The sequence below is a fragment of the Rhinolophus sinicus genome, chromosome 2 (assembly GCF_057876585.1).
Source record: "Rhinolophus sinicus isolate RSI-liver-muscle chromosome 2, RSI-T2T, whole genome shotgun sequence".
Lineage (NCBI taxonomy): Eukaryota > Metazoa > Chordata > Mammalia > Chiroptera > Rhinolophidae > Rhinolophus > Rhinolophus sinicus.
Window position 1 is genome coordinate 160,362,918 of NC_142502.1, and position 26,698 is coordinate 160,389,615.

Sequence of the window (26,698 nt, forward strand, 5' to 3'; positions counted from 1 at the left end):
AATTTTCTAATTTTATTCTTACAATAACAACTCATAAGGTAAATGGTATCGTTATCTCAGTTTTGCAGTTGAAGAAACTGAGGCACAGATAGTAAGTACAGGAGTGAAGACTTGAAACCAAGTCTCTGACTTAACTACTTACTGACTTTGATTAACTTGAAAGGTTAATAAGAACCAACTTCCCAGCAGAAACCAGAGATGGCCTCATATTTTATTTGTGCATCCTGAAGTGGTTTTTGGTTTTTGCTAAATAACTAAATACCTTTTTATGTTAAAGTCCAGTCGTCCAAGATTTGGAGCCAAACCAGTTTGGAATTTTTACTCTGTTACTTAGTGTCCAAGTGACCTGGGGCAGTTGGTTAAACTTCCCAGTACCACAGTTTGCTCATCTGTAAAATGAACATCATAATAGCTACTCTATCGGGTCCTTATGGGGTTCAAATTAGACAAAGTGTATAAAAGCATCTGGCAGGAAGCAAACACTCAACATATAGTAATTCCCACCCCACCCCCACACACACACCTTTCTTAAGTAATTAAGCTTTTCCAGTTTATCCTCCATATCCATACCAAACGTATGTTCTCATTTATGTAAGATCAAAGCCATTTTGCCTTTTAAAGCCCTCAGTTTCTGAGATGCCCCCATTAAGTCTATGTATATTTGCAAATTTTTATTTTGTTTTTTGTTTGTTTTCTGTTTTGTTTGCTTTTTTAGTTTGCCCCCATGTGTACCAGAATCAGTGCTGCATAGTTTGAACCATATAGGATTGACTTTACAAATGAGACATTTAAGTTACATCTGCCGAGAAGTATGATTTGAATGAAACTGATTTATAGAAGTTTTCAGATTTTTTAACCTGAGTTCTCAGCTGTCTGCAGTTCTCCACTACCTGAAGGGTGCATGGCCCTGAAGGGGAGGGATAAGAACTGCGGATCTTAGATGCTTTGAGAACCCGCTACTGTAAATCATTCCTATGAAATCATTCATGTGTGGCAGCCCCAAAGGGAGCATAAACCAGGGACTTTGATACCATGCAGCAGAAGAGCAAGTTATTTCTCCAAGCTTTGAAGTATAGTATTCTTCATCTTGGGAAATGCATGCAGAAACAGCATTTGAATCACTGTCACTTCGCTGATCATTATTACAGTAGAATAAAATTGAAAAAATGTCACCTAACCAAGTGTCTGCAGAATAAACCCAAGATATCAGAGTTAGCAAGAAACATCCCAAGTCGGAGCTTCTCATGTAAGGTATGGACTCTTTAAGTTAACCTATTTGTAGGTCATTAGCATTTTTAAAAATAATTCTAGTTTGATTTTTTTTTAAAATGTTCGGGCTCAATTGTCTGTACTCAAATATAAGTATAAAAGAATATTTACATATATTTGTAGAGCTCTAATGTAATATATAAAAATACAGATTTATAAAAAGTGATTCACCTTAGAATTGCTGTAGTGTGCCTACCAGTGCAATTCAAAGTATAATTCAGTTTTCTAAAATTCCCAGATTATAATCGCTCTTAATAAAATCTAGTAATATGCTAATTGTTTTATGAATACCAAATTAGCAAACTTCAGTAAAGGCTATGTACTTGTATGTTATTTCTGTGTAAAAAAATGAAAAAAGGACTTGCATTTTTGACTACTTGGATCCTTAGGAAGATGCTTTTAAACTTTTGTACTTTGGCCAGACCCCAAGCTGCAAGGCGTGACCTCAACCTTGAGAACCTGATTGCCCTTAATTGTAGAGGGACCACACATCTCGGTTTGCCTGGGACAGTCCTGGTCTAAACCTGTTGTCCCTGTGTAATTATTAATGGTCTCCCTTTTCCTCTCAGAAGTGTCCTGGTTAGGATGGTAAATTTTATGCTCATTCTACTTGTTTGAGATTAAGTTATTTATGCTGCTGCCTCTTTGACATACCTCCCCTACCCCTATACTTGTTATGGTCCTTAGCTTCCTTAAATTATTTGGGGTGATATTCTTGCAATACTTAGAATATTTTATTATTTTAACTTCTAGTTTTGTTGCATACTGATTTTTCTTTTTACTCTGTTTTGACTTCCTCATTTTTAATTGTAAAATATGTGTAATATAAAATTTGCCATTTAAACTATTTTTAAGTGTATAATTCACTGACATTAATTATATTCACAGTGTTGTATAGCCATCACCACAATCTGTTTCCAAAACCCTGACATCAGGCAAAAAAAATACCCATTAAGCTATATCCTACCTTTCCTGAGCCCTTAGTAACCTTTAATCTACTTTGTCTTTATGAATTTGCCTATTCTAGATAATTCATATAAGTGGAATCATAATATTAGCAAACTTCAGTAATCATAATCCCTTTTGTGTTTGTTTGGCTTATTTCACTTAGCATAATGTTTTCAAGGTCCATCCGTGTTGTGGATATCTGAATTGCATTCCTTTTTATGGCTGAGTAATATTCCATTGTATGTGTATACCACATTTTATCCATTCATCTGTTGTTGATAGACACTTGAGTGCCTTCGATTTTTAAAAACAATTTTTTAACCTTATTTTACTCAGTTTGTCTGTTTTTTAATTTAATTTTTGCTCTTCTCGTAGCTCATACTTATTTATTGTGGGTTTTGTGTGTGTGTGGTATTTTGTTTTTCTGCTTTTAACTTTTTATCTGTTACTCCTTCCATTTTAGTCTTTCAGATTATTTTTATTTTTATAGCATGTTAGCTTAGTTTAACACTGACACTTTACTTATTCAGAAATTCTTTATGCCATTTTTTATTTCATTTTTACCTTTTGTGTGTGCACACACACATGCAACTTTATCCTACTTTAAAAAGATCAACTTTTAAATTTTACCTATTGGGCACATTTTAGACCTTTAGGTCATTTTATTTTGCACATGTTTAGAACATTTCGTCATCTTGTGCTTTTATCTTTAGTGTTAGTTTATAAATAGTAGGCAGGAATTACCATCGGAGTGACAGCTGTGAGATTAGCTCACACCCTATGCAGGAGGTGGACTCTTTTTTTTCCCTCCATCTACCCCTGAAGCAACTTTTGGTAGATACCTATCACCTAGATACTTTGTCCTGACTCAGTGAATCCATTCTTTTACCTGATTAAGGGTCCTGCTTTCACATGTCATATGTCGATCATTCCTTCTGTGAGAAATGATATGATCTAAAAGCTGTGGTCTGTCCTTTTATGGTCACTGGACCTGTACAAGCTATGAAGAGACCTGTAGACAAGAACGCACGTTTCCTTTGAGCAAGGGGAACTTTGAGCACGTTCCCCTTGGTTCCAACCTCATCCACTCCTATGAGTACAATAAAGTGGAAAAAGTCATTAGTGCCTACAAATTAAAACATACTTGCTTAAAGTAGTGACCTATTTATATAAATTAACTAAACAAGAGAGGACAGCATATACAATAAAAATGCCAGAAGGCAAGCGATCTAGCCATGCCAGGTATGCCTGGGAACTAGTCAGGACTCTAATCTTCCTGAGTGGAAAAAAAGGGGAGGTTCAACTTAGTGTTCTCTACCAGTCCTCAAAGTGATAAAATTTAATGATTCCATGTACATCTGCCTTGTTACCTTAGCAACAAATCACCTATACGTTTGGGACTTTAGTACCAATTCCTGCAGTCTGTCTGTATGTCAGATCCTGGGGAGCTTTTTAGAAATGTAGATCCCTGGATCTCACTGCACATGTGCTGGATCAGAATCTCTGTGGGGGAGGCCTAGGGATCTGTTTTCTGTTGTTGGGTTTATTTGTTTTTGTTTTATGTTCCTCTGGTAATTCTGAAATTCCCAGCCTGCCACTGACAGAGCACCTGCATTTGGGAACTAGATCACTTGGTGATCAAATGTTGCTGACCTAAACCAAACTGAATTCATTCAATCTGAAGTTCTTATTGGCAAGTACCTTAGCTTTCCATTTCACATTCGCCAGATGGCAGGATGAACTTACTCCATTAACACTCATGCACCAGCTAATAATACTCAAAGACTAGCATCAAACCAGATACATTTATCTTCCACATCCCACTCTGCCCTATCGACAAAAATAATTGCTAAAATCTTTGATCATGATTATTTGAGCTACAAACAGAAAATCAAGTACGTAAAGAAAGAAGACTAAGGACTTCAGTTAAACATTTGTCCATTGGCTACTTCTGTAATACAGATGGCAGTTCCTGTAGTAGTCTCTAAGATACATGGCTTGGAAAATAGATGATCTCCTTCACTGGCACTAGTGATCTGTGATTTGTAGGAATCACTGGTTCTAACAGGTTCAAACCATCTCCAGGAAAGAAGAAGAAGGGGGAAATTGTAAAGGAAAACTCAGGAAAGCCAGAAAGAAAAGAAAAAACTTGTAGCCTCACAATAATTTTTTGTGTGTGTGTGTGCTATTTCACAGAGTGGACTGCCTTATAGGTACAACTTCATTATTGGTTGTTTCTCCACATCCCATTTACTCTTTAACCTGCTGGAGTGTGGCTCCCGTCCCTCCATTAAAAATTCTGTCAGCGTCACCAAGACATAACATATTTCAATCCCATACACACATCCCTTTCCTCCTCTTAACAGGCTCTAGCAGATTTGACACCTTTGACCATTCCCTCCTTGAACCACTTTTCTCTTTGGTCTCTTCACTCCATGTTTTCCTCTGACCTTACAAACCTACACTTCTCAGATGATACATATGTAGTATTGTTTTACATGTTTGGAAACTATATAAATAAAATAAATACAGTTGTATAACTTGCTTGTTTGCTCTACATTATGACTTTGAGATTCCACATTAATACCTGTATGTCTGGTTCATTTATTACAATTGTGTAGTATTCCATTGTATGATATACCACAATTAATGCATTTTCTTTGGATAAGCATGTAGTTGTTCCATTTCCAGACTTACCAAAAAAAGATGCAGAGCACACTTGTATATATCTCCTTATCCATATGTGCTAGTCTTTCTTTAGAATCTATATCTAGAATTAGAATTCCTGATTATATTCACATCCTTATGTTTTTAGTCAAGTTAATTTCGAAATTGATAGAATTATCCTACCCTCAAACTAGGAAGGAATATGTGAAATTCTATCTCTATATCTTGAATAACACTTGATATTACCAGATCTTTTCCTTTTTACCCTTTTGATGGATAAATAATATGTCATTTAATTTTCGTTGCCCTGATTAATAATGAGGTTAAGCAACTTTTCTTATATGTATTGACCCTATTAGTTTTGTCTTGAATTGTTTATTCATGTTTTGACCATTTTCCTATTGAGTTTGTCTTTTTCTTACTGATTCATGAGTTTTTTTACATATCCTTTGTCCTTCATGTGTGCTCTATATTTGTGGTATGTCTTTTCACTTTTATGATGTCTTTTGTTAGAAATAAGTTTTTAAAGTTTTATGTTTTGTGCTGTCTGTGTTTCATTTGACTCACCAGTTATTTGTTGAACGCCTATTATGCATCGTTCCAGCCATTGGATACATAGCAAAGGAAACAAATATTCCTGCCTTCATGGAGCTTACAGGGGGGAGCTTACAGGAGCTTGGCAGGAGAGAGAAGAATAAAGAAATATATGAGTAAAATACAAAGTGTGTCAAAGGCAATAGGTACAATAAAAAATAAAATAAGATGGAAGGAATGAAGAGGCCGTGTTGCAATAGGGAGGATTGTTATTCTAGTGGGGTGATCACGAAAGCCTACCTGAGAAGGTGACTCCATAACTGGGTGTGTAGAAGTGTAGTAGTCGATGAGGTCAGCAAAGGGGACAAGACCCTTTAGTACCTTGTAGGCCATTATAAGGATTTTCGCTTTTCCTGTTGAGGGAGATGGGAAAACCATTGGAGGGGTTTTAAATGACAAAGTGATAAGATCTGACTTTAGGCTCTTATTTATGGAAAATGACTGTGAAAGGTAGAGGAAGAAGCAGAACATTTAGGCTTTTGCAGTAATCCAAAGGAAAAACGATAGATACTGGTACCTCCAGAGTAGTACCAGCAGCAGTGTGAGAAGTGGGCAGATTGTAGGTACATCTTGAAAGTAGAATTGACAGGATTTGCAGATCACTTGGTTGTAGCAAGAGAGAAATACAAAGACGATTTTAAGGCTTTTAAACCTGAGCAGCTGGAAGGACGAAGTTGTCATTTATGAAGATAGGGAAGATTGCCTGAAGAACAGCTTTTGTGGGGAGAGGGTACATGGGGAGATTGGGAGATCAGTTTTGGACATTTTTTGACATACCTATTAGACATCCAAGTAGAAGTTACTTGGATATACAAGTTCAGCTTGTTCAGGGGAAAGGTTCCGGCTAGAAATATAAATTGGAGTAATTCGGGAATCCTCAACATATGAATAGCATGTAAGGTCATGAGGCTGAATGACGTCACCAAGGGAATTAGTGCAGACTGTAGATAAAGTGGTCCGGGGCTCGCCAGTATTAAGCCCGAGAGTTGAGTAGGAACCAGCTACACAGACTGAGAAGGGCCAGTGAAATAGGAGGAAAACAATGAGAATGAGGTGCCCTAGAAGCCAAGTGAAGAAAAGTATTTTTAAGAGAAGGAAGTAATCAGCTGATAGCTCAAGCAATATAAAATACCTAGAATTACCATTTGTACTTTGCATTGCAGGGGCCTTCAATGAGCGGTCAGTAGCATGAGAAGGGCCGAAATCTTACTGGGCTCAAGAGAAGGGGGAGAGGAATTGGAGGCAGGGAGCAAAGAAAACAATTACTTACTTTCATTTAACAATCAATTCTGAATAACAAAATAAATGGCAACTATAACTAGATATTTTAAATGAATAACGATTTTTTGAAAAGTGTTTCACAGATGCTAAATGAGATGTGTACTAATATGAATATACGTCCGGTATGTTCATTACAGATTGACGATGGACGATGGTCCTGTGTCAAACAATACAGACACTATTTATCAAATCAAGGAAGTTCCTCTCTATGCCTACTTAACAGTTTTGTCATTTTTGTTAAGTATGTTATTTTATTTTTTTAAAGCGTTAATTGAAATGGCCGTAAGATTTATCTCCTTTATTTGTGTTAGATTACATTGAAAGATTTTTTCTAATTTTGAACCATCCTTTCATTCTTAAGATAAATCTTTCTTGGTCATATAGGATTTGATTATTAATACTGTTGTTTTTGTTTTGTGCTTTAAAAAATATATTGATTTATCATATTTTAGGTTTTTATCCATATTTTACAATTAGGTTGATTTTTAATTGTCATATATTGTCATTGTCCAGTTTGGGTATCAAGATTATATTAGCCTGATAAAATAAGTTGAGTAATTTTAAATAGTTGGCTTTTTTTTTTATTTTTATAGTTAGCATATGAGAAGATTATCTAGTCCTTGAAGACTCAAGAAATCAAGTATCTGGGTTTCCTGTCTCTTAAGAAGAGGACACTTAATTACTAGTTCACTTTCTTTGATAGTTGTTGGCTTATACAGCTCATCAATTTTTTGAGTCAGTTTGATGGTAACTCATTTTTCTGAAAAATCATCCATTTTATCTATGTTTTCAAATGTATTGGCGTAAAGAACCTTATTGTGATTTTTAAAATCTCTATTATAGCTCTAATTATGCCACATTTTTCATTCTTAATATTCTTTGTCTTTTTAAAATCAGTTTTGCTATACATGACCCTTAGTACGTTTTTCAAAGAACCAACTTTTTATTTGTTCTCTCTCTTTAGTTTCTTTATTAATTTCATTGAAACAAATTAATTTTATTTCCTTCTACTTCCTTTAGGCTTACTCTTCTTAAATTGAAATGTTTCGTATTACATTATATCAGGACACACATAATGTCAACTTGTCCCGTTATTAATGATGCTAAGCTTGACAATTTTAGTTTGTGTGATAAGTGCTTGCTTTCTCCATTGTTAAAGGGGCATTATTCCCTTTGCAATTGCTAAGTAATCTGTAGGGTAATGCTTTGGTACTGTGTAAATATTGTATTACCCAATATAATTTCACCTAATGAGTTTAACAACCTTTGATGATTTTTAATCAGTTGTTTCACTGGGACTTGCTAATGATTTTCTAATTTTAGTCTTTCTACATTTATTAGCTGGTATTCTATAAAGAAGAGTTTCTTTTTTGTTGTTGTACACTCTTTTTATTTTAGTTTGGTGGGTTTTTATTTTATCTTTTTTTTTGCTTGTTTTCAAATTATTGTGAATTTTTATTTTATTTTTTTCAGTGTAATCAGTTGCAGTCATTATTCTTTCTGATGCTCAAATTGTCCCAAACACAGCTAGTAGGAACTCCTTCAGACTGGTTCTTGTGTCCTTTTCACACGTCTCCATTAATCTTTGAGCATTCCTTGCTTCCTGCCAAACGATGTCCTAACCCTGCTTTTTACTCTCCCTGCCATAGACTTGGAAATAGCCATTTATTAATGGCACCATCTTGACCAAAAGCTTTCTAGTGTCTTTCTACTGTGCCATTTTTCTGTCTTTAGAGTCAGCATTTTTGCCATAAAGTTTATTTATTCCATTCTCCTGCTACCAGTTTTTATTGTTAAAATAGTTTTATGGTGGGCCACCTGGACGGTGGGAACAGTGCTGCTTTTTTCCACTAATGGAGTGATACTGTACATGTAAGCTATCCTCACCTCAGCTCCATTAGGTAATATATGCCCTTGAAACAAATAGACTATTAGTGTATTAAGATACTTGGGTAAAATGGATAGTTTTTGCTGCATACCCTAATGATAGGTAATGTCAGCTAGCATTGAAATAAAAACTTGAAACACCCAATGGGTATTGGTGGGACAGAACTAAAACCAAAAAAACTTAGAGCACTTTATGAATATTACACAAAATCTCAGTTTCCCTGGGAGTAATTATTTTTGAGGAATTATTTACAAAGTTCTTGAATTCTTCCATTTTATTATGGCAATTTAAAATCCTGTTGCTTTCAGGGTTATTTTGGTTCCAATAAGCTCAATTTATTGAATTTTTGACACAGAAAAACGTTAAGAATGTAAAGTAAGTTTCATTAATACGGCAGCTATTGGACCCAGCTCTGTTGCCTGTAGCAAGCACTGTGTTGGCCATTGCTCTCAATAAGAATGGGTATTCAAAAGCAGCACAGCCCAGCTCCCTGACCGAGAATGTGCTAGAAGCTGCAAGGTAGGAGGGTAGCTATTCTGACTACTTCAAAAGTTCTAATGAGGGGGTAGCCTGTTCGCTCAGTGGATTAGAGCATGGTTCTGATAACACCAAGGTTGCCAGTTCTAGCCCCTCATGGGCCAGTGTGAGCTGCTCCCTCCTTAAAAAAAAAAAGTTCCACTAAGAATTATAGAACAGATAAGCGTGTATCTGGAAATGAAAAAGAAGACCCCATTGCTACGTTAATAATTTCAGGATAGTGATCTAGTGATCTTCTGATTTGCGTTTTAGGTGATAGTAGGAAATTATTGATACAGATACTTTGCCTCACTTATGATCAACTCTAGATTTTGTAGAAATGCAAAAAAATAAGTAACTAAATATGAGTCTCCAATATTTGGTCTTCACATAATTACTCGAATATATTAGTTATGTGATAGAAGTAGAGACTGAATGGTTCAGACTCTCATAACAACCATTGTTGCTAATTTGAATCTAATCCAAATTATAAAGGATCTCAAAAATTCTCAGAGAAACACTTTGTGAAAATGATTGTTAATTTGTTTTGGTGACTTTCCTATTTTATTGGTGTGTTTAATTTTAAATTGTAAATGCTTTGTGATATAAACTATATTTATAGCTTACATTCTCTACAGTGTTGGTAAAGTACCATGGACACACTTGTGCAATAAATATTTACCAGCTGTTGGAGCTCCTTACCAAAGGCTTAGTGCCCCTCTGGCATGAATCGCCACAGTTGTCCTCTTTGGCAGAAAGCTGTTGTTGAAAATCTTGGCTAGAATTCTTTTGCTTAAACAAGGCAAACCTGGGATTGTTGAATTATTGAACCCTTTTTTTATTTGACAATCGAGGTTTTGCCTTAGCTAAATTTTAGTAATTTATATGATAGTTATCTTCTCACCAGAAGTCAACTAAAGCTCAGAGCTTATTAGATACTCCTAAAAGACAAGAGTGCTTATTTAGCTTTCATCTGTATCTCTATTCATGTTCATTAATTTTCCATTATTTTTCCTTCTTTTTATAAGGTGAATGTACTATTTTGTTCCTTAAACTCAAAGAGAAGTTCTGTTATATAAAGCATTAACTCACCTTTTGATCTGATAAACAGTTCTGTTTGGGGGATTCCTTATCCCCACGAAGAGGAAAGTTATGGCTTATGAAGATGTAAAGTAGGACAAATTTCTTACAACTCTTGCTGTCAATAAAATAATACTGAACATTTATTAATAAAGATAATATCTTCCTGTCCTGTTGACATTTCCCTCCTTTTAAAGAGGTATTTTAGTACTTTATAAAACTCAGTAGGTTGTGTGTTTTTTTTCACCTCTCACCCCTAATAATTAAATATGTAAACGTTCTTGGGATTTCCTTTACTGTTTAATTTTGTATAAACCTTTCCCATAGTATTTCTGAACATTCTCCAGCTTCTTGGTTGTCCTACATCTTAAGAACTTGTCCATTTAAATTAACAATATAGCCATAAAGTCTCCACCTTATTTACTTTCTTTACATTTTTAAATGAAAAAGTAGATCATTTATTGAGCTTCAATCTGTGAAATGCATATTATTTCATAGGTATAGACCTAACATTGCAGGACTTACATGGAAAAAAAATAAGAATTATCTGTAAAAAGCAAAGGATTTTTCCTTAGTTTGAAATATTTTACCAATAAAACTTTTTCCAGGATTTTCTGCCTATTAAACAAGAAAACAAAAAACCCCTTTCAGAAAACATGGATGCATTTGAAAAAGTGAGGACAAAATTAGAAACACAGCCACAAGAAGAATACGAAATCGTCAATGCAGAGGTAGGATATCTTTTGACTTTTTTTCCCCCCTAATCTGATATTAATCAGTCAAGATGTAAATGAAATACCTTGTGATTTATAGAGATAATCCCACATGAAAATTAGACTGTTTTGGGCCTTTAAAATATGCTAAAACAAACAAAAAATCTTAAAGAACAAAGAGTAAGTAGAGTGATCCTTAAAATACAAAGATCAAAACCAAGATAAAAATAATTCCAAGGAGTTGAAATGAAATTGTCATATTTCATTATTATTTGAAAAGTATTTGTTTGCTCTATCTACACTTTTTTTATAAAAAGAAATTTACTGAAAGTAATATAATATCATGAAAGCCAAGTATTTGACCATTTTATAGTAATAGTCATAAATATTTGATTGAACTAGACTGAACATGCATGTTGAAAATTTTTCGGTAAGACTGGAAAACAGAACCATAGCTTATAAACGAAAATCGCATACATAGTAGAATGGAAATAGCAAGAGGTTAAGAATCAGAAATTCCAGATTCAAATTATGTGTCTGAAGCTACCTGAAATCATATCAGTCAGTCAGTTGCATTTACTATGTAAGTATTAGACAGGAGCAGTGTTCATGTACTGGTAGTATTTATTCTCTCAATTCCAAATTGTCTGTATCTGTCACGCCACAAAGGATGAGATGCTTTGTGTAAAATCTAATCAAGACCATGAACAGTTGGTGGTGACAGTGTATTTTACAGGAAAGAATCTCACAGTTATTGCCTGGGTTTTCAGCAATATATTAAAAATGCCACTTGATCTCATAATTGAATGCTACTATAGGAATATCAGATGTTCCCCAAAATGTAGCTCAAGTCCTTTGTACAGTCATAAGAACCAGCCAACCTAGATTTCATTATGTCTTCTATGTTGCCTCTTCCAGTTATGTATAAGAAATGCCTTCAGTGGTTGTGAACATATGAAAACCATTTCTTATCTACTATGCTGTAAAAGGATCTATTTTACATTTTTTTGTGTTCATTCATAGACTTCAACAGGTCTGCCTTTTATGAAAGATCTCATTTCTTCATCTTGACTAGTCAGACCATTAAACAGTTAATTGAATTACATTGTCTTTAAATAATTAAATAAATCATTTATTTATTATTATTAAATAAACTCTTTTCATTGTCAGATTAAACATGGTGGTTTTGTGTATTATCAAGAAGGTTGCTGCTTGGTTCGTTCCAAAGATGAAGAAGGTAAACCATAGTTTTTCCTTTTAACATATTCTGATTTTTCATAGGAAATTTGATACTAAATCTCAGAGGTATCGAAAAAAATTTTTAGGTTATTTCTGAATTTTCCCCTTTTTTTAATGACTAGTTTTTAATATCTGGGATTCCTTAAGATATAGTTAACAGTTACACAGAAGCTTTGACAGGGAGAATAGAGGTGGGAACCAGCGTTTCTTGAGCATCTGTAATGTACCAGGCAGGTACTGTGCTAGGTAATTTTTTACAAATTATTCAGTATCATTTACATGGTCTTTCTAGGTTCTATATGGTCTAGAAATACTAAATTATAACTGTCAAATAATAATACACAGGTTGACGCATAGTATAATACTGAATAGCATAGGATAATAAAATAACTAATGCCAGTTTGTATACAAAACAAGCTGCCATCAGTGCTGAAGGAAGCCAGAATATAGCTTCTTATAGTAGAGAAATGCGAATTTTAAACATTGAAATACAGTTTAAATAATATTTAAGTACATCTTGTGGCATTGTCTCTTTCATTCTTTCCTCTATGCAGCAGACAATGATAATTACGAAGTTTTGTTCAATTTGGAGGAACTTAAATTAGACCAGCCCTTTATTGATTGTATCAGAGTTGCTCCTGATGAAAAATATGTAGCCGCTAAGATAAGAACGGAAGATTCTGAAGCATCTACCTGTATAATTGTGAAGCTCAGTGATCAGCCTGTAATGGAAGCTTCTTTCCCAAATGTGTCCAGTTTCGGTGAGCCACCAGCCAAAGCAGTGTTCTGTGTTAAAAAGGCAACAGTAAGAGAACTGTTTATAGTTTTGAAACATTTTACTTGCCCATGTGAGTCCATGAGAAGGTTAGTGCCTGATCTATTTATCCCAGTGGACACCACACTTTCTTCCTATGTGCCTCTTACTCAGGAGACCTTCTTTAATTATATAGCCAATAGCAAATTGCCCAGGGTCACTACTGAGAGTAACTTTGAACATGTTGAACTAACTTAGGCATAAGTAGAACTCGTGATATTTTTACTAACAGAACCAACTTTAAATTTTATCATTTATCATTGAGTAATACATACGCGTTTGTTCATACTCATCCTACCATTTCATTTTTCAACATAAATTTCCCTGTTTAATAACTAAATGCTTTTGCAATTCATTGAAGTTATATCCTATCTAATTGGTTCTCAGACATACATTTTGTACCTTTTAACCTCTGTAAAATCAGGATGCATATTATACAACGATGTCTTACAGTCACTGTCAGCCAGGTGGCAGTCATGATGTAATTGTGTGAAAACTTCCGATGACAGCTTCTGGTAAGATCAAGAAAACACTAGCATTAAAGTCTGTTTGGTAGTTTAAGACATCCTGTGGCTTGAAGGCAGTCATAAAACATTTAGGCAAGAGATAAAATGATCCAGTATTTCCCCAGACTTAAAGTTGGAGGTTATAGACTAAAACATAATTCATCTCCTGAAAGCAAATACTGACTTTACCAAAGTCTTTCCAAAATATAGAACATTCAACTCCTGTCTAGAAACTTGAGTACCCTGAGACTGATAACAGTTTGAAAACCTAGAATTGATGTAGAATTTTATTCTCTAGAAAGCTCTCAGGCTTATGTATAACACAGGTTATATACAGTTGAACCTATGTTAGATTTACAGAGATAAATTTGCACATCTCTTTGGCACTCAAAATTAGAATGCATTTTGCTGGTTTGTTGTGTTTTTTGTTTCTTTTTTAACTGTAAGTGGGTGGCTATGTGTGATTCTTTAATTATATTTTTTTCAGAGTGGGTAAAGGATGAAGAGGAAGAGGATGTTTTATTCTACACCTTCCAGAGGAACCTTCGTTGTCATGATGTATATCGAGCCACTTTTGGTGATAACAAACGTAATGAACGTTTTTACACAGAAAAAGACCCAAGGTACTAGAATAATACAATTAAATCTTTTTCTCCAGAGTATTTCTCCAGTTATCTAAAGTGCTGCACTTGGTTGACTTAAAAGGTTGATTTTGGCTGGAACCAGATGTAAGGCTAAGATGAGCATAATCATTCTTTAATAAGTTGTTTGGATTCAAAATTGGAGTCTAGATATAGTCAAACTCCAGAGTGAACACAAATACATCATTAAACTGTAAATGATTAGTTACTAACATTCTCTCTGGACTGTGACACATGAGAGGAGTTGTTAATTAAATATTGAAAGGGTTGTCATATAGCAGTTATAAATCTCTTGTAAGTCATAACTAGATACCATGGTGTCAGTTGCACAGAATTTACTACTCATTTCATATAGATTATTTGAATTTTAAATTGTTTTGCCTTGAGCCACGGTGGCTGTTGGTCTTTAAATTTTACTTTTCCCAGTAATTTGGTAATTTCTTCTTAAAGCTAATTCTCTTTACTTCCTTGTGATCGCCAAGATTCATGCCTTATATTACCACTTAACCACACTTGGAAGGAAATGATAGTAAATTTATCTGGCAAAATCCCTTAACTCTTACCTAGATATACTTTTCCAAATGATTTATAAGAAAAAAATGTTTTCTTAACATAAGGGTCCTGTCACCTCATACATCATTTAACAGTATAGTTTGAACAATATCTGAACAGATTTTATTTAAAAAAAAAAAAGGATTTAACACCAAATAAGTCTATTGCAGTGAAGTCGATACCTAAAACAAAAAAATTAACCCTTCATTTCATAAAATATCAGAGCTGACAAGGACCCTAAAGAATATCTTGTACAACCCCCAGTTTATATTAATAATTTGTAGTCTGGAGAAGTTACATTATTCCAGCCCATAGAACTAACATTCTTAGTCCAGTAATACAGTCACTGTTTCTTGGTGTGTTTTTTCCTGATGATTTTTTTAATGAGAAACTACCAAAACCATTCGATCTCTTTTATGTGTCATTCGTCAAGGATATCTTTTGGAGATGACAGTTTAAGCTAGTAATTTTTTTATGTTATATCAATGACTTACGATTATGAATCATTTTCCATCTTGTGAATAAAGCTCAAAATTGAAAACAAAAAAATTAAAAACCAGCGCAGTGAGCTATACCCTTGAATAAGGTACTTCCTTGCCATATGTTGTTACTGTCCTAAGTTCTAAAATAGAGTTGTCATACATACATTTAAGATTCTTGGAAAATGCTTGGCTTCCAGCGTGCTTTTTCTTCCCCATAAGGAATGAGCCACAATTAAATATGTTTAAGCCTAGTTTGGCATTCGGAACCCTGACCTACAGCACAGACTAGTTTGTGGATTCTGAATACTTTAAACACAGCCCCAAATCCAAAGGGAAGGACCAAAAAGGTAAAAGCAGAATAACTGAAGAAAAAATGGACTAAAGATCTTCATAGAGCTTCTAAAACACAGTTATTTTTTCTGTGATTGCTTTAACCCCCCGATGTCAGCTTTCTGTACAAATAAAGTTTGCCAAAATGACTATAACTTTTTCTGGTTCCTTGAGATATAAAGTTAGGTTGTTTGAGATCTTTCCTTTTTCTTAAGGTAGATGTTTATTGCTATAAACTTCTCTCTTACAACTGTTTTTGCTGCAGCCTGTAAGTTTTGGTATGTTGTATTTCCATTTTCATTTATTTCAAGGTATTTTTTTATTTCTCTTGATTTCTTCTTTCACCCATTGGTTGTTTAGAAGTGTATTGATTTCTGTTTGTGGATTTTCCAGTTTTCCTTCTTTTAAGACTGTGTGATCTAACATATAATCTTTCCTGGACAATGTTCCATGTACATTTGAGAGGACTGTGTATTTGGCTGCTGTTGGATAGAGTGTTCTGTATATGTCTGTTAGGTCCATTTGTTTTAAAGTAATAGTTCAAGTCCCACATTTCCTTACTGGATTTCTGCCTGGATGGTCGATCCATAGTTGAAAGTGGAGTATTGGAGTCCCCTACTATTGTTGTATTATTGTCTTTTTTTTCCTTCGGATATGTTAGTATTACATATTTGAGTATAGCCTTATATATTTGACTATTCAAATGTTGAGTGCATATATATTTATGATTATCATATCCGCTTGAATTGACCCTTTTATCATTATGTAAAGGCCTTTATTTCTTGTTAGAGCTTTTGAGTTAAGCTCTCTTTTGTCTGATATTAGTATGGTTACTCCTGCTTTCTTGGTTTCCATTTCCATGGAATGTCTTTTTCCATCTCTTCACTTTGAACCGATGTGTGTCCTTGAAGCTAAAGTGATTCTTATAGGCAGCATGTAGTTGGGTCTTGTTTTTCAATCCAATCAGCCACTCTATGCCTTTTGATTGCAGAATTTAATCAATTTATATTTAGAGTAATTATTGATAAGTAAGGACTTCTTAATGCTGTCTTATTAATGTTCTCTAGCTGTTTTGTAGTTCCCATGTTCCTTTCTTCCTTTCTTACTGTCTTCCTTTGTGAATTGATGATTTTCCATAGTCATATGATTTGATTCCCTTCTCGTTATATTTTGTGTATCTACTTGTAGGTTTTTGCTTTGTGGTTACCATAATTGTCTTTTTTTTCTAAGAAACTTGTCACTTGTCACTAAGTGTATTCTCACTTCCCTATAACCATGTATCTGCCAAATAATTGACCAAATAATTTATCTTTTGATTACCTGTGTCAGCATCAAACCAATATAAGTAGATAAAAATAGCAAAGGAAGTGTTAAAAATTAAGAGCAAAGTAGGGTAGGTGACTTGCCCTACAACCATATAGGAAAACATGAAGCTACAACAGTTAAAATAATACAAACTGACAGACAAATAATAGAGACCAGAATAGACCCTAGTATGTATAAAAACTTATTATATGATAAAAGAGACCTCACTAACTAATGAAAAGTAAATGGGTGTTATGTTTTTAGTGCTGTGAGAAATATTGACTATTTGGACAAAAATAATTTTTATCACTTTATACATCAGCATACATTCCTAAAAGATTTAAAGAATCTATTGATAAAAATAAAACCATAAAAAAAAAACAAAAAAAAACACCACTAGATAAAAATACAACTATTTCGCTCCGCTTGGTTGAAATATTTCCAAAGCATAAAATCAACAAAAGAAATTACAAAGGTAGTGCCAGTATTCTTGGTTACCTAAAATACGCGTATTAAACTCTTTAACTCAAAAACCATTGTAAACAAATAAATTTAAATACAGGTGACAAAATGGAGGAAAGTATTTTTAACAAAATTGCAGCTGTATTTTTAACTAGGCTGGTGAAAAAGTAATTGCAGTTTTTGCAGTTATTTTCAACCTTTTAAACCGCAATTACTTTTGCACCAATCTATCCTTAATCTATAAATAGATGTTATCAACCAATATTTAAACTATATCACCAAGTTTAAAATGGACACAGACACATGACAGAAGAAATAAAGTTGACAAACATGGCAATGTAATCCAGTACGGAAGGAATTTACTAAAATGTTAGCCATGCTTATCTCTAGATTCAGGGTTATCATCCTTCTTTATATTTTCAGTATTTTTAGTAAAATTACTTTTCTAATAAGGAAACATGTAAATATTTAAAGCCGTCTGTTGTTTCAGAGTGAAAAATTAGTGTTTCCATTCCTAAGAATTTATCCTAGGGAAACAATTGTAAAGGTCAGGGAGGGGAAACTAGGTTCATGAATATATTCCCTTTTATATCCTTTATTACAGTAAAACCTTAAAATCTAAATTTTTAAGAATTATGATAATTTAATCTGATAGACTATTAAGTTGCCATTAAAAATAATTATCGTAAAGACTGTGTAATGTGGAGGGAGATACTGATATCTGAAGTGAAAAATGCAGAATCGAAAATTGCAGCTGTGTTTTAATTACATCTATTTTAAGACATGCATGAAATACAAATAAACCTTAGAAGGAAAAAATAGTTATGTTAATTTTTTAAATGTGTTAGGTTAGTGGGATTGTGAGGATTTTTTTTTCCTATTCTTTTGTTGTAAATAGTAGGAGGAGGGGGGAAGGAAATCCATCATATATACAGAGGAAAAACAAAGTAAACTCTGTATCCCTTTTTGTCCCTACAGTTACATATCTCCTCTAGGAAATTTATTTTCTCTCCTTAGCAAAACGCCCTTAAAATCTGTTAATGTGGTTGAGAATTAGATGATATCTGTACTTTACATTGAAATGCATTTAAAAAAAGATGGATTGATGATGCATATATGTGATAAAAACTGTATCTCAAAGTGTTAGCAATGATTGAATCTCAGTGATGGGGATATAGGTATTTACAGTTCTTTCAACTTTTCTGCATATTTGAAAATATTCATAATAAAATGTTAGAGAAAAATTATTTTAAATGTTTTTTGGGGGAAATGGGAAAACAATAGCAGTATTTTAGTTTACGAGCAGACTTCACTAAGGAGTTGTTTTTATTTTCCATCTGCATTATAGATTCAACATATATACTAACACCTGTGAGATAATTGTCATTAATAAGTTAGCATACATTTGAAATTTATTAGATTTTCATATCTATTTCTCTCTCTCTCTCTTTCTAGCTATTTTGTTTTCCTTTATCTTACAAAAGACAGTCGTTTTCTCACTATAAATATCATGAACAAGACCACTTCTGAAGTATGGTTGATAGATGGCCTAAGCCCTTGGGACCCACCGGTGCTTATCCAGAAGCGAATACATGGGGTCCTTTACTACGTTGAACACAGAGATGATGAATTATACATTCTCACTAATGTTGGCGAGCCTACAGAATTCAAGGTGATCCTGTATTCTTCTTATCCCTGTTTGGGCTGTTAAGAAGTGTCACCCTTCCATCAGCAACATTTTTTACTCTAAAAGTTCATTGTTTTGTAGACTTTTGGTAAAGTGTAGAAATTGATGCTACCTTCCTGTGCATAACCAAACCCATTTCTCTTCCGTTAGAGCTAATAATACTTCAACATATTTTAATTGTGTGCCTAAAAAGGATAGTAAATGAAACATACTCTATCCTGATTATGTCAGTTACCAAAGCCAAACTTAGTGGCCTAAAAAAACCAAACTTATAAATTCGTGATTTTGTGAGTTAGCAATTTGGAGCTTTCTCAATCAGGCAGTTCTTCAACTGGTCTCAGCTAGACTCACTGATGTTTCCAGTCAGCTGGCTGTTGGTACCTTCACTCAAATGTCCATTGGTTGGCTGTCATCTAAGCACTGGGCCACCCAGCAGGCTAGCCTGGGCTTATTCATATGGTGATAGTCACACTTCAGCCCTGATGTGGTTAGTTCCTTCAACTCTTCCTAAAATAGCGAAGAAGAGTGTGGTCTAGTTTTCCGTGGTTCCATCTATGGATGTTGTCGTCACGTTCTGTTACCAGGGTCTCTTCTAACTTTGTTCCATACAGCTAATGAGAACAGCAGCTGATACACCTGCTATTATGAATTGGGATTTATTTTTCACAATGAAGAGAAACACCAAAGTCGTAGACTTGGACATGTTTAAGGACCACTGCGTTTTGTTCCTGAAGCACAGCAATCTGCTTTATGTTAACGTGATTGGTCTGGCTGATGATTCAGTTCGGTCTCTAAAGGTATGTTTAATTAGCAAAAGACAGTAAATACTGTTCATCAAAATGCCTGCAGTTTAGCTGAACCAAAACACATTTTGAATAATAGCAATGTACTTTTTCTTAAAAGGAATTTAATTTAAATGGAATTTAACATACTGGGTCTTTATCACATTTAGGAGATTTATTTTAGAATTAGAGGACCTTGCTTTTAATGCAGTTTTACCTAAAATACTGCCTTAATAGCATGAACTTCAGACATCCAGTTAATTGCAATCGCAATTAACTGCGTCTCTGTCTACATATCTCTATAGAACACGTATTTCTACAACTTTAGATAGAATAATAACTCAGGCCAACTTGGTAGCTGGTGCCTAACCGCTGCCTGCTGCTCCCATCCCCACACCCCTGGGGGATGGGAATCATGCCCACTGTGCTTCTGCCCCTGCTTGCTAATGTCCGCATCATCTCTGGCAATTTTCTCTTGGGATCGGGGAGGGTGAACTGTGGTTTCTTTCAGTAAGGGGACAGCAGTGGTCTCCACTGTAACACAGCTGGTGGAGGCACATCTGCCTGTGGCTGTCACAAGAGATAGTCTGCCTCCACAAGTAAACTTGCAATGGCACCTGACTGCCCAATTTTAAAGCAGCGTTAACGTGTGAGTTAAGGTAACAGTCCCTGAAGGGGAGAGGAGAAGCCTCCATTTTACTTAATATGGAAAGAGCTATGGAGCCAGTTGACCAGCTAAAAACCTGTCAAGCATTTGAGGTTGACATACAAGTAAGAAGATCTGTTGACGTGTATTCCCGACTCTGGTATTCTTGCTAAGATGTATAACCTTGATTTGTTCATGAAGAAACATCAAATCCAAATAGAAAGACATTCTACCACATAATTGCCCCACATTCTTCAAAATGACCTCAAGGTCCTGAAAGTCAGGGAGAGACTGAGAAACTTTCACAGGTTGGAGGAGACTGAGGAGATGTGACAGCTAAATTCAATGTGGATCCTGGGACAGGAAAAGGACTTTAGTGGAAACATATGGGTGAAGTATGAATAAAGTCTATAGTTTAGTTAGTTTCAAAAAATAATAATAAAAGAAAGAAGTGGTATCAAAAACACAAAATGTGCTGTGGGACCCAAAGGAAAGGAAGAGGGCCCAGGAAAGCGTTTATAGGAGAAGTAGAACTTTGAGATAAACCAAAGAGGATAGATAGGATTTTGATGGGTAGGGAGGGGGATAGTATTCTAGAATGAGAAAGTATACTAAATGACACTCGTGGCTGGAAACATTCAGAAAATGTTCAGGAATCTGCTAGTAATTCCACTCCAGAATAAATTTCTGGGGGATAAATCTATGATTTGCCCTTGGACTGTCAAGATGATGGTTTTATGCATAAATTATGAAGAGGGGGAACATTGGAAATTTGGGAGTGGAGGAATGATTTGAGGAGTCAAGCTTTAGGAGGTTACCTGCCAGCCTGTTAGGGTACGCTGACGCAACTAGAGGTAGGGGCAGGGAGATTAGTTTTGAGATTGTTATAATGTATAAATAAGAAATTACAAGGGCCTAAACCAAAATTTTCCAGCCACATCATAAAATCAAATTATAAAATGTAACATCTGGTGTCTTAGAAGATTATGTAGGTGTCCTAAAACAAAACTGGTGATTTTACTAAGGTGATTTTCTTACTGCCTCTGTATACTGGATTCAAAGTGTGTCTGTTCGCTTTGCTAATCGATGCCAAATTCAGATATCTTAATTGGGAAACTGGCAGAACATCTATTCTTACTGCAGTTTATCTGAGTAGAGATAGGAGAAAATACATACTTTCTAGAAATGCATTTATGACAACAAAATTCTGTCAAGAAAATTAGAACTGTCATGACTTTACTCTGCCATAAGATTTGACTTCTAAGGAAATATGACCTTTAAAATTTTGTGTAAGTATTCTTGTTTTAAAGATGACTTCATTTCCATGGCTTTAACTTCCATGAGCACAAACATCATGTCTTTAATTTATTCAATATCCTCTCTCTCTATCTCCCGACCCTTCCCAACCTGTAGTACCTATTAAACCTGTTTAATGTTCTGGAACTAAATACTATGTTATATACCAGGTGCTACTGAAAGATAATTTTACAGATCAGCCTTTTCATGAACTGTACAACACTGATTAATACGCTTAGACAATGCCATATGCAAAGAACAAAATCTTTCAGCCATACTATGAGTGGATTATAAAGTATTTCTGTGGTAACATCTCTGCCCAGTGGGCACTTGACTAAAAGATCTTTTATAACTCAGTCTCAGCACTGGAAATGTAAAACCTTTAATATACTTGCCCCATCATTGGTCATGTCATCACTATTTCCTAGTAATTTTTTCTTTACAAAAAGAAGTTAGGATAGTTAAATGGATTATGATATTTAAGCAAATTGGGGAATTTCTGGTTTTGTGCTAATACAAATTTATTTGGAGGAGTCTGTACATTTGGGCCAATTTTCTTTCAACATTTATGTCTTAATCATTCTTTCAATGAAATGATTCTGATTTCCTGGTAGAATACTGAACCTATTCTGTCAAGTATCTAAGGCATATCTGCCTATTTGTTACCTGGCCAACTATAATTATTCTTGAGTCCTGTCCATAAGTATACATAGATGATACTGCAGGCTTATCTCAATGGGAAATGTGACTTAAGATGTCCTTGAGATCATTCACTAATGCTTATTTCGGCAGCAGCTGAACCAACTTTAAAAAGTCGATAGCCCTGGAACAGTTTTTATTATGATTAAAATTTTAACCTTGGTTCCATTGGTTTAAGAAATACACCCAAAAGACTTTTTGATTTCTTGGAACCACTTGGTCTGCAACTAAAACAGGTTACTACCAGGGTCACAAGGAAACTGTTTTCCTCTCACTGAAGGGCAGAAAAACGAGTGCCTCTGTGGACTGGGCACCTTGTACCCGCAACCTGAGGCCTGGTTACAAGGATGGTAACAGTGTTTCTTGGCTTCCCGCTGAGGTCTCAATCCGCCCATTTCAGTGGTGCTACCAGATTTCCCAACTTTCACGATTATGTTTTTCTTTCCAGTGATGGTTTACGTTTAAATAAATTATCCTTGAAAATAATCCTCAATCTGAGAATAAATTAGGAACTCTTTTAAGGAAACATTGCAAGTATATGTCCTTATTAGTGTTTCAGGAAAATAGATTCTTTGGATTAATTACACGAAATCTGTTCTGTGAACATAAGCTCCTTAGCTGCGGTTTCTACAGGTTAAATGGTGCACCCTATGCACACATCCCCCACCTACCCTTTCTGAATAGTGCCCACCAGTGACTTTGCTGTGTCGAGACCTTTGATTTTCTAAGGAATTTGCTCTTTCTACGATTACTTAGGAAAAGAAAGGCAATTTTCTTTTAATGTTCTGACTCTCAGTACCATGTTTAACACACTGTCAGCCTGCTTACCAGAGTTCTTTAAAAGGTACAAGAAGGATGTTAGTGGAAGGCTTGAAGCTGGACCCTGCTGCTCTGGGAGAATAAATTTTGATTCCTTTCCTTTTTTCTTAAAGTTAAGAATCTAATCATAATAGCTCTGAGTCTCTCAGAGTGGATGTGCCGGGAAAGGTTTTGTTCTGCACAATGGTTAGCCCGGGAGCCAAAGTTAGAAACAAATTGTAAATGCTTTAATGCTGCTGAGCCAGTTTGTAGCCCTGGAATAATAACTGTCATCACTGTGACTGTACAGGCAGCAGAGTATGGGCTGGTGGGGAAATTATTAATAACACATGTCAGAGATTTCATGTTCTGTGTTGCTCGGTTCTGGAATTACTATTTGATTTGCTCTTATTCTTAATCATTTTGCTATTTCATTGCCCAGGTTTGCACTCCAAAATAAACTTTTTTTAACTTTTTTAAAAGATTTTATGTAAATCCACAATCATGATAAACTATTTTCCTATCATTTTTCCTCATTTTAATGATCATTAGTGTAGTTTTGTTTGTTTTTTACTTGAAATGTATTTTGTTGGGCTGCAGTAACCCTTAGGTGAAGCATTTCGTGATAATGGACAGAAGAACTTAAACTTGGTGGGCACAGCATCTCGTTTGGGACAGAACCGGAAATTTAATTCATGATAACTTCGTGTCTAGATAAAGAGTAAAAATAACTGTTTTATTTCTTTAGCTCCCTCCTTGGGCCTGTGGATTCATAATGGATACAAATTCAGACCCAAAGAATTGTCCCTTTCAGCTTTGCTCTCCAATACGTCCCCCAAAATATTACACTTACAAGTTTGCAGAAGGCAAACTGTTTGAGGAAACTGGGCATGAAGACCCAATTACAAAGACGAGTCGTGTGTTACGTCTAGAAGCCAAAAGCAAGGTAAGTGTTTGTAATCTCCACTGTCGGCTCCCATTTACCGAAAGCATACTATTTGTCAAGTACTGTGCAGTTGCTGGGATTACAATAGCACAGTTTTGTAAAGTGGATCTCACATATCACAGTAAGACCCAAATGATTTGAAAGGGGAGCGTGGATTTTTTTTTTTTTAAAACTAATACTCATGGATTTATTTGAACATGGATTAGAAAATTTATAGCACATCAAGCCCTTGATTTCACCTGTTGTTTTTACTTAAATTTTGAAAGTTGATTTAAAGAAAAAATAGTCAAAGTTGATATGCATTGATCAACTTGGACTGGGGTACCTTGGCAAAAATTGTGAAGGTGGTAAGCAACTGACTAGCGTGAACTAGAGTTAAGATAGTCCCTGCCCTCGTGGAGCTTAACTCTAATGGGGGAGAAAACATGTTGAAGTAATGAATTACTAATGTACTGATTGCTGCAAAGGAAAATGTGCTGAGTACAGGGGAAACATGGCAAACGGACCTTAGCTGGTCTGGAGAGATCAGGGAAAGATTCTCTGAGGAAGTAATGTCTCAGGTAAGATCTTAGTCAAGACGATTAAGAGTTAAGCTGGAAAGGGGGCAGGAGGATTCCATTTTTCACAGAGGCTCTGAATTGAGGGACAAATGGTGCATTCAGGAAGTATAAGGGGAGACAGTCTAGCCAAAGTGTAGAGAAAAGAGGATAGGTTGGCCAGGAAAAAGAGGGTGGGGAAGCTTGTAAGAAGTAGAAAAGAAAATGTGTACAAGTGAGGAACAAATTCATATATAAACTGCCTTCAATTTAAGGAATTTTCAGACCTTAATGTATAGATCTGATAATTTCACACGTACTGACAAAGAGTGAATTGGGATATGGGTCTCTTTTCCTTAAGAATTTTTTTCTTTTGTTCAGTGATTGTCTAAGCAATTACTATTTTAACATTATAACGGAAGACATATTTGTTAGAACACAGCAAAAACACAGAATGTATGAAGTTTAAGTGACTACGTTTCAGTCCCATTTGCTGTACCTCTTCGGTAAAAAAATCATTAACCATTTAGTGTATCACCTTCCAGATTTTTGGTTTTTGTCAACAAAATATGATGTTTAGGCTTTGTTTTATTTTACAAATACGGGATTTAATACCAATCTATCAAAATGTTGTAATTATACCCCAAATGGAAAGAGCAGTGGAGCTAAGTTCTTGGAGAACCAAGGGATGCTTTACATATTAGAGAAGTAGGGAAGCCCCTGCTGAGTGGAAACTGCTAGAACATTGCAGGCCTTTGTGCACTGCTGGTAATTCTGGGACCCCGTCATCATAGGACTTGCTACCACCCTGACCTCTTTTTTTCTCATAAATGTTCAACCAGCAAGTATTTCTCTGCTTATTTAATTGAAGTTGGGGAGGAGGCAAGGAGATGAAAAGACCAAGATTATTGTATAGAAATTAATCTACGTCATTTTTTAAGCATGAATCTTACTTTAGTTACACTGTAACTATTCGTAACACATTGAGTACAATAAAGAATAATGAGAGGAGAGTTCCTCCTGATTAGATAACACCCTGGTGCCCCAAAGTAACGTCTTCAAAATGAGAATGAAAAAAATAGAGTGGCTTAGCTATATTCTTTTCCTTACGTACATTAGTGCTATTTCATTAGTTTCTATAAGCAGAGTGAGAAGCAACTTTCCTACCCTTTTTCTATGAGAGTTCAGATTCCCTTAATTTTGTCTGTCCAGAGTGCCTAGTTTCAATCAATTGGGATTGATGAATGTGCACTGCATTGGGGAGTACTGTGTTTCCCCGAAAATAAGACCTAGCCGGACAATCAGCTCTAATGCATCTTTTGGAGCAAACATTAATATAAGACCCGGTCTTATTTTACTATAAGATCCAATCTTGTAAGACCAAGTTTTATATTTTTGCTCCAAAAGACGCATTAGAGCTGATTGTCCAGCTAGGTCTTATTTTCAGGGAAACAGGGTAGTTACCTGTCCTAAAAGTAATTTTTGTGTTAAAATGTATAAACCTTAAACATTTTAAAAATAAAATTAAATAACGCCTTTGAAGAGGATGTGGGTGGGTATATCAGTAAGGTGAGTACGAGATTTCAGGTACCATTAGGTTGAGAATTCTGACTGTAGAGGACAGAAAATTGAGCTGTTAAAGCTTCTTGAGTTAGCGTATCTGTAAGTATTCATACCTGAGAAATGCCAGTCTGTAGCCCTACGTATAGGAAGAACGCTGTGCTAGTACGTCTCACCTTAATAGGTAGTGAGGCTTGCTCTGAAAGAAAGAATTACAGTAATACTAGGTAGTGAAGAACTCTTTACAATTACTTCAGTATCATGAAAAGCTGCATTTAATAAAGTGTTTTCATGCCAGTCTTGCTGCTCTTTTCTAGTTACTATTAAAGGTCAGCAAAGCAGCTGAAAATAAATACCATGATGGATTTTTAGAGACCATAACTCTTTGTTTTAATTAAATGCGGTTTCTGCTCAACGTCAATAAGCAGTGTATAAAATTGGGGATAAAACTGTTTTAAAAG

The 26,698-nt window shown here is 35.0% G+C and overlaps 1 protein-coding gene across 4 annotated transcripts in view; it reads left to right on the plus strand.

Moving 5' to 3' along the window:
* Positions 1–26,698, plus strand: part of PREPL (prolyl endopeptidase like) — a 34,551-nt gene that overhangs the window by 1,050 nt on the left and 6,803 nt on the right. The window contains exons 2-9 of one of the 4 annotated variants that reach the window (XM_019748615.3): positions 716–1,251; positions 10,852–10,974; positions 12,127–12,193; positions 12,750–12,956; positions 14,003–14,138; positions 18,743–18,959; positions 19,586–19,771; positions 23,944–24,141. In XM_019748615.3, the coding sequence (XP_019604174.1) occupies positions 1,033–1,251; positions 10,852–10,974; positions 12,127–12,193; positions 12,750–12,956; positions 14,003–14,138; positions 18,743–18,959; positions 19,586–19,771; positions 23,944–24,141 (1,353 nt within the window). In that variant the 5' untranslated portion in view covers positions 716–1,032. The remainder of the gene's footprint in view (positions 1–715; positions 1,252–10,851; positions 10,975–12,126; positions 12,194–12,749; positions 12,957–14,002; positions 14,139–18,742; positions 18,960–19,585; positions 19,772–23,943; positions 24,142–26,698) is intronic. The other 3 variants (XM_074331937.2, XM_019748617.3, XM_019748616.3) reach the window with 3 other exon arrangements.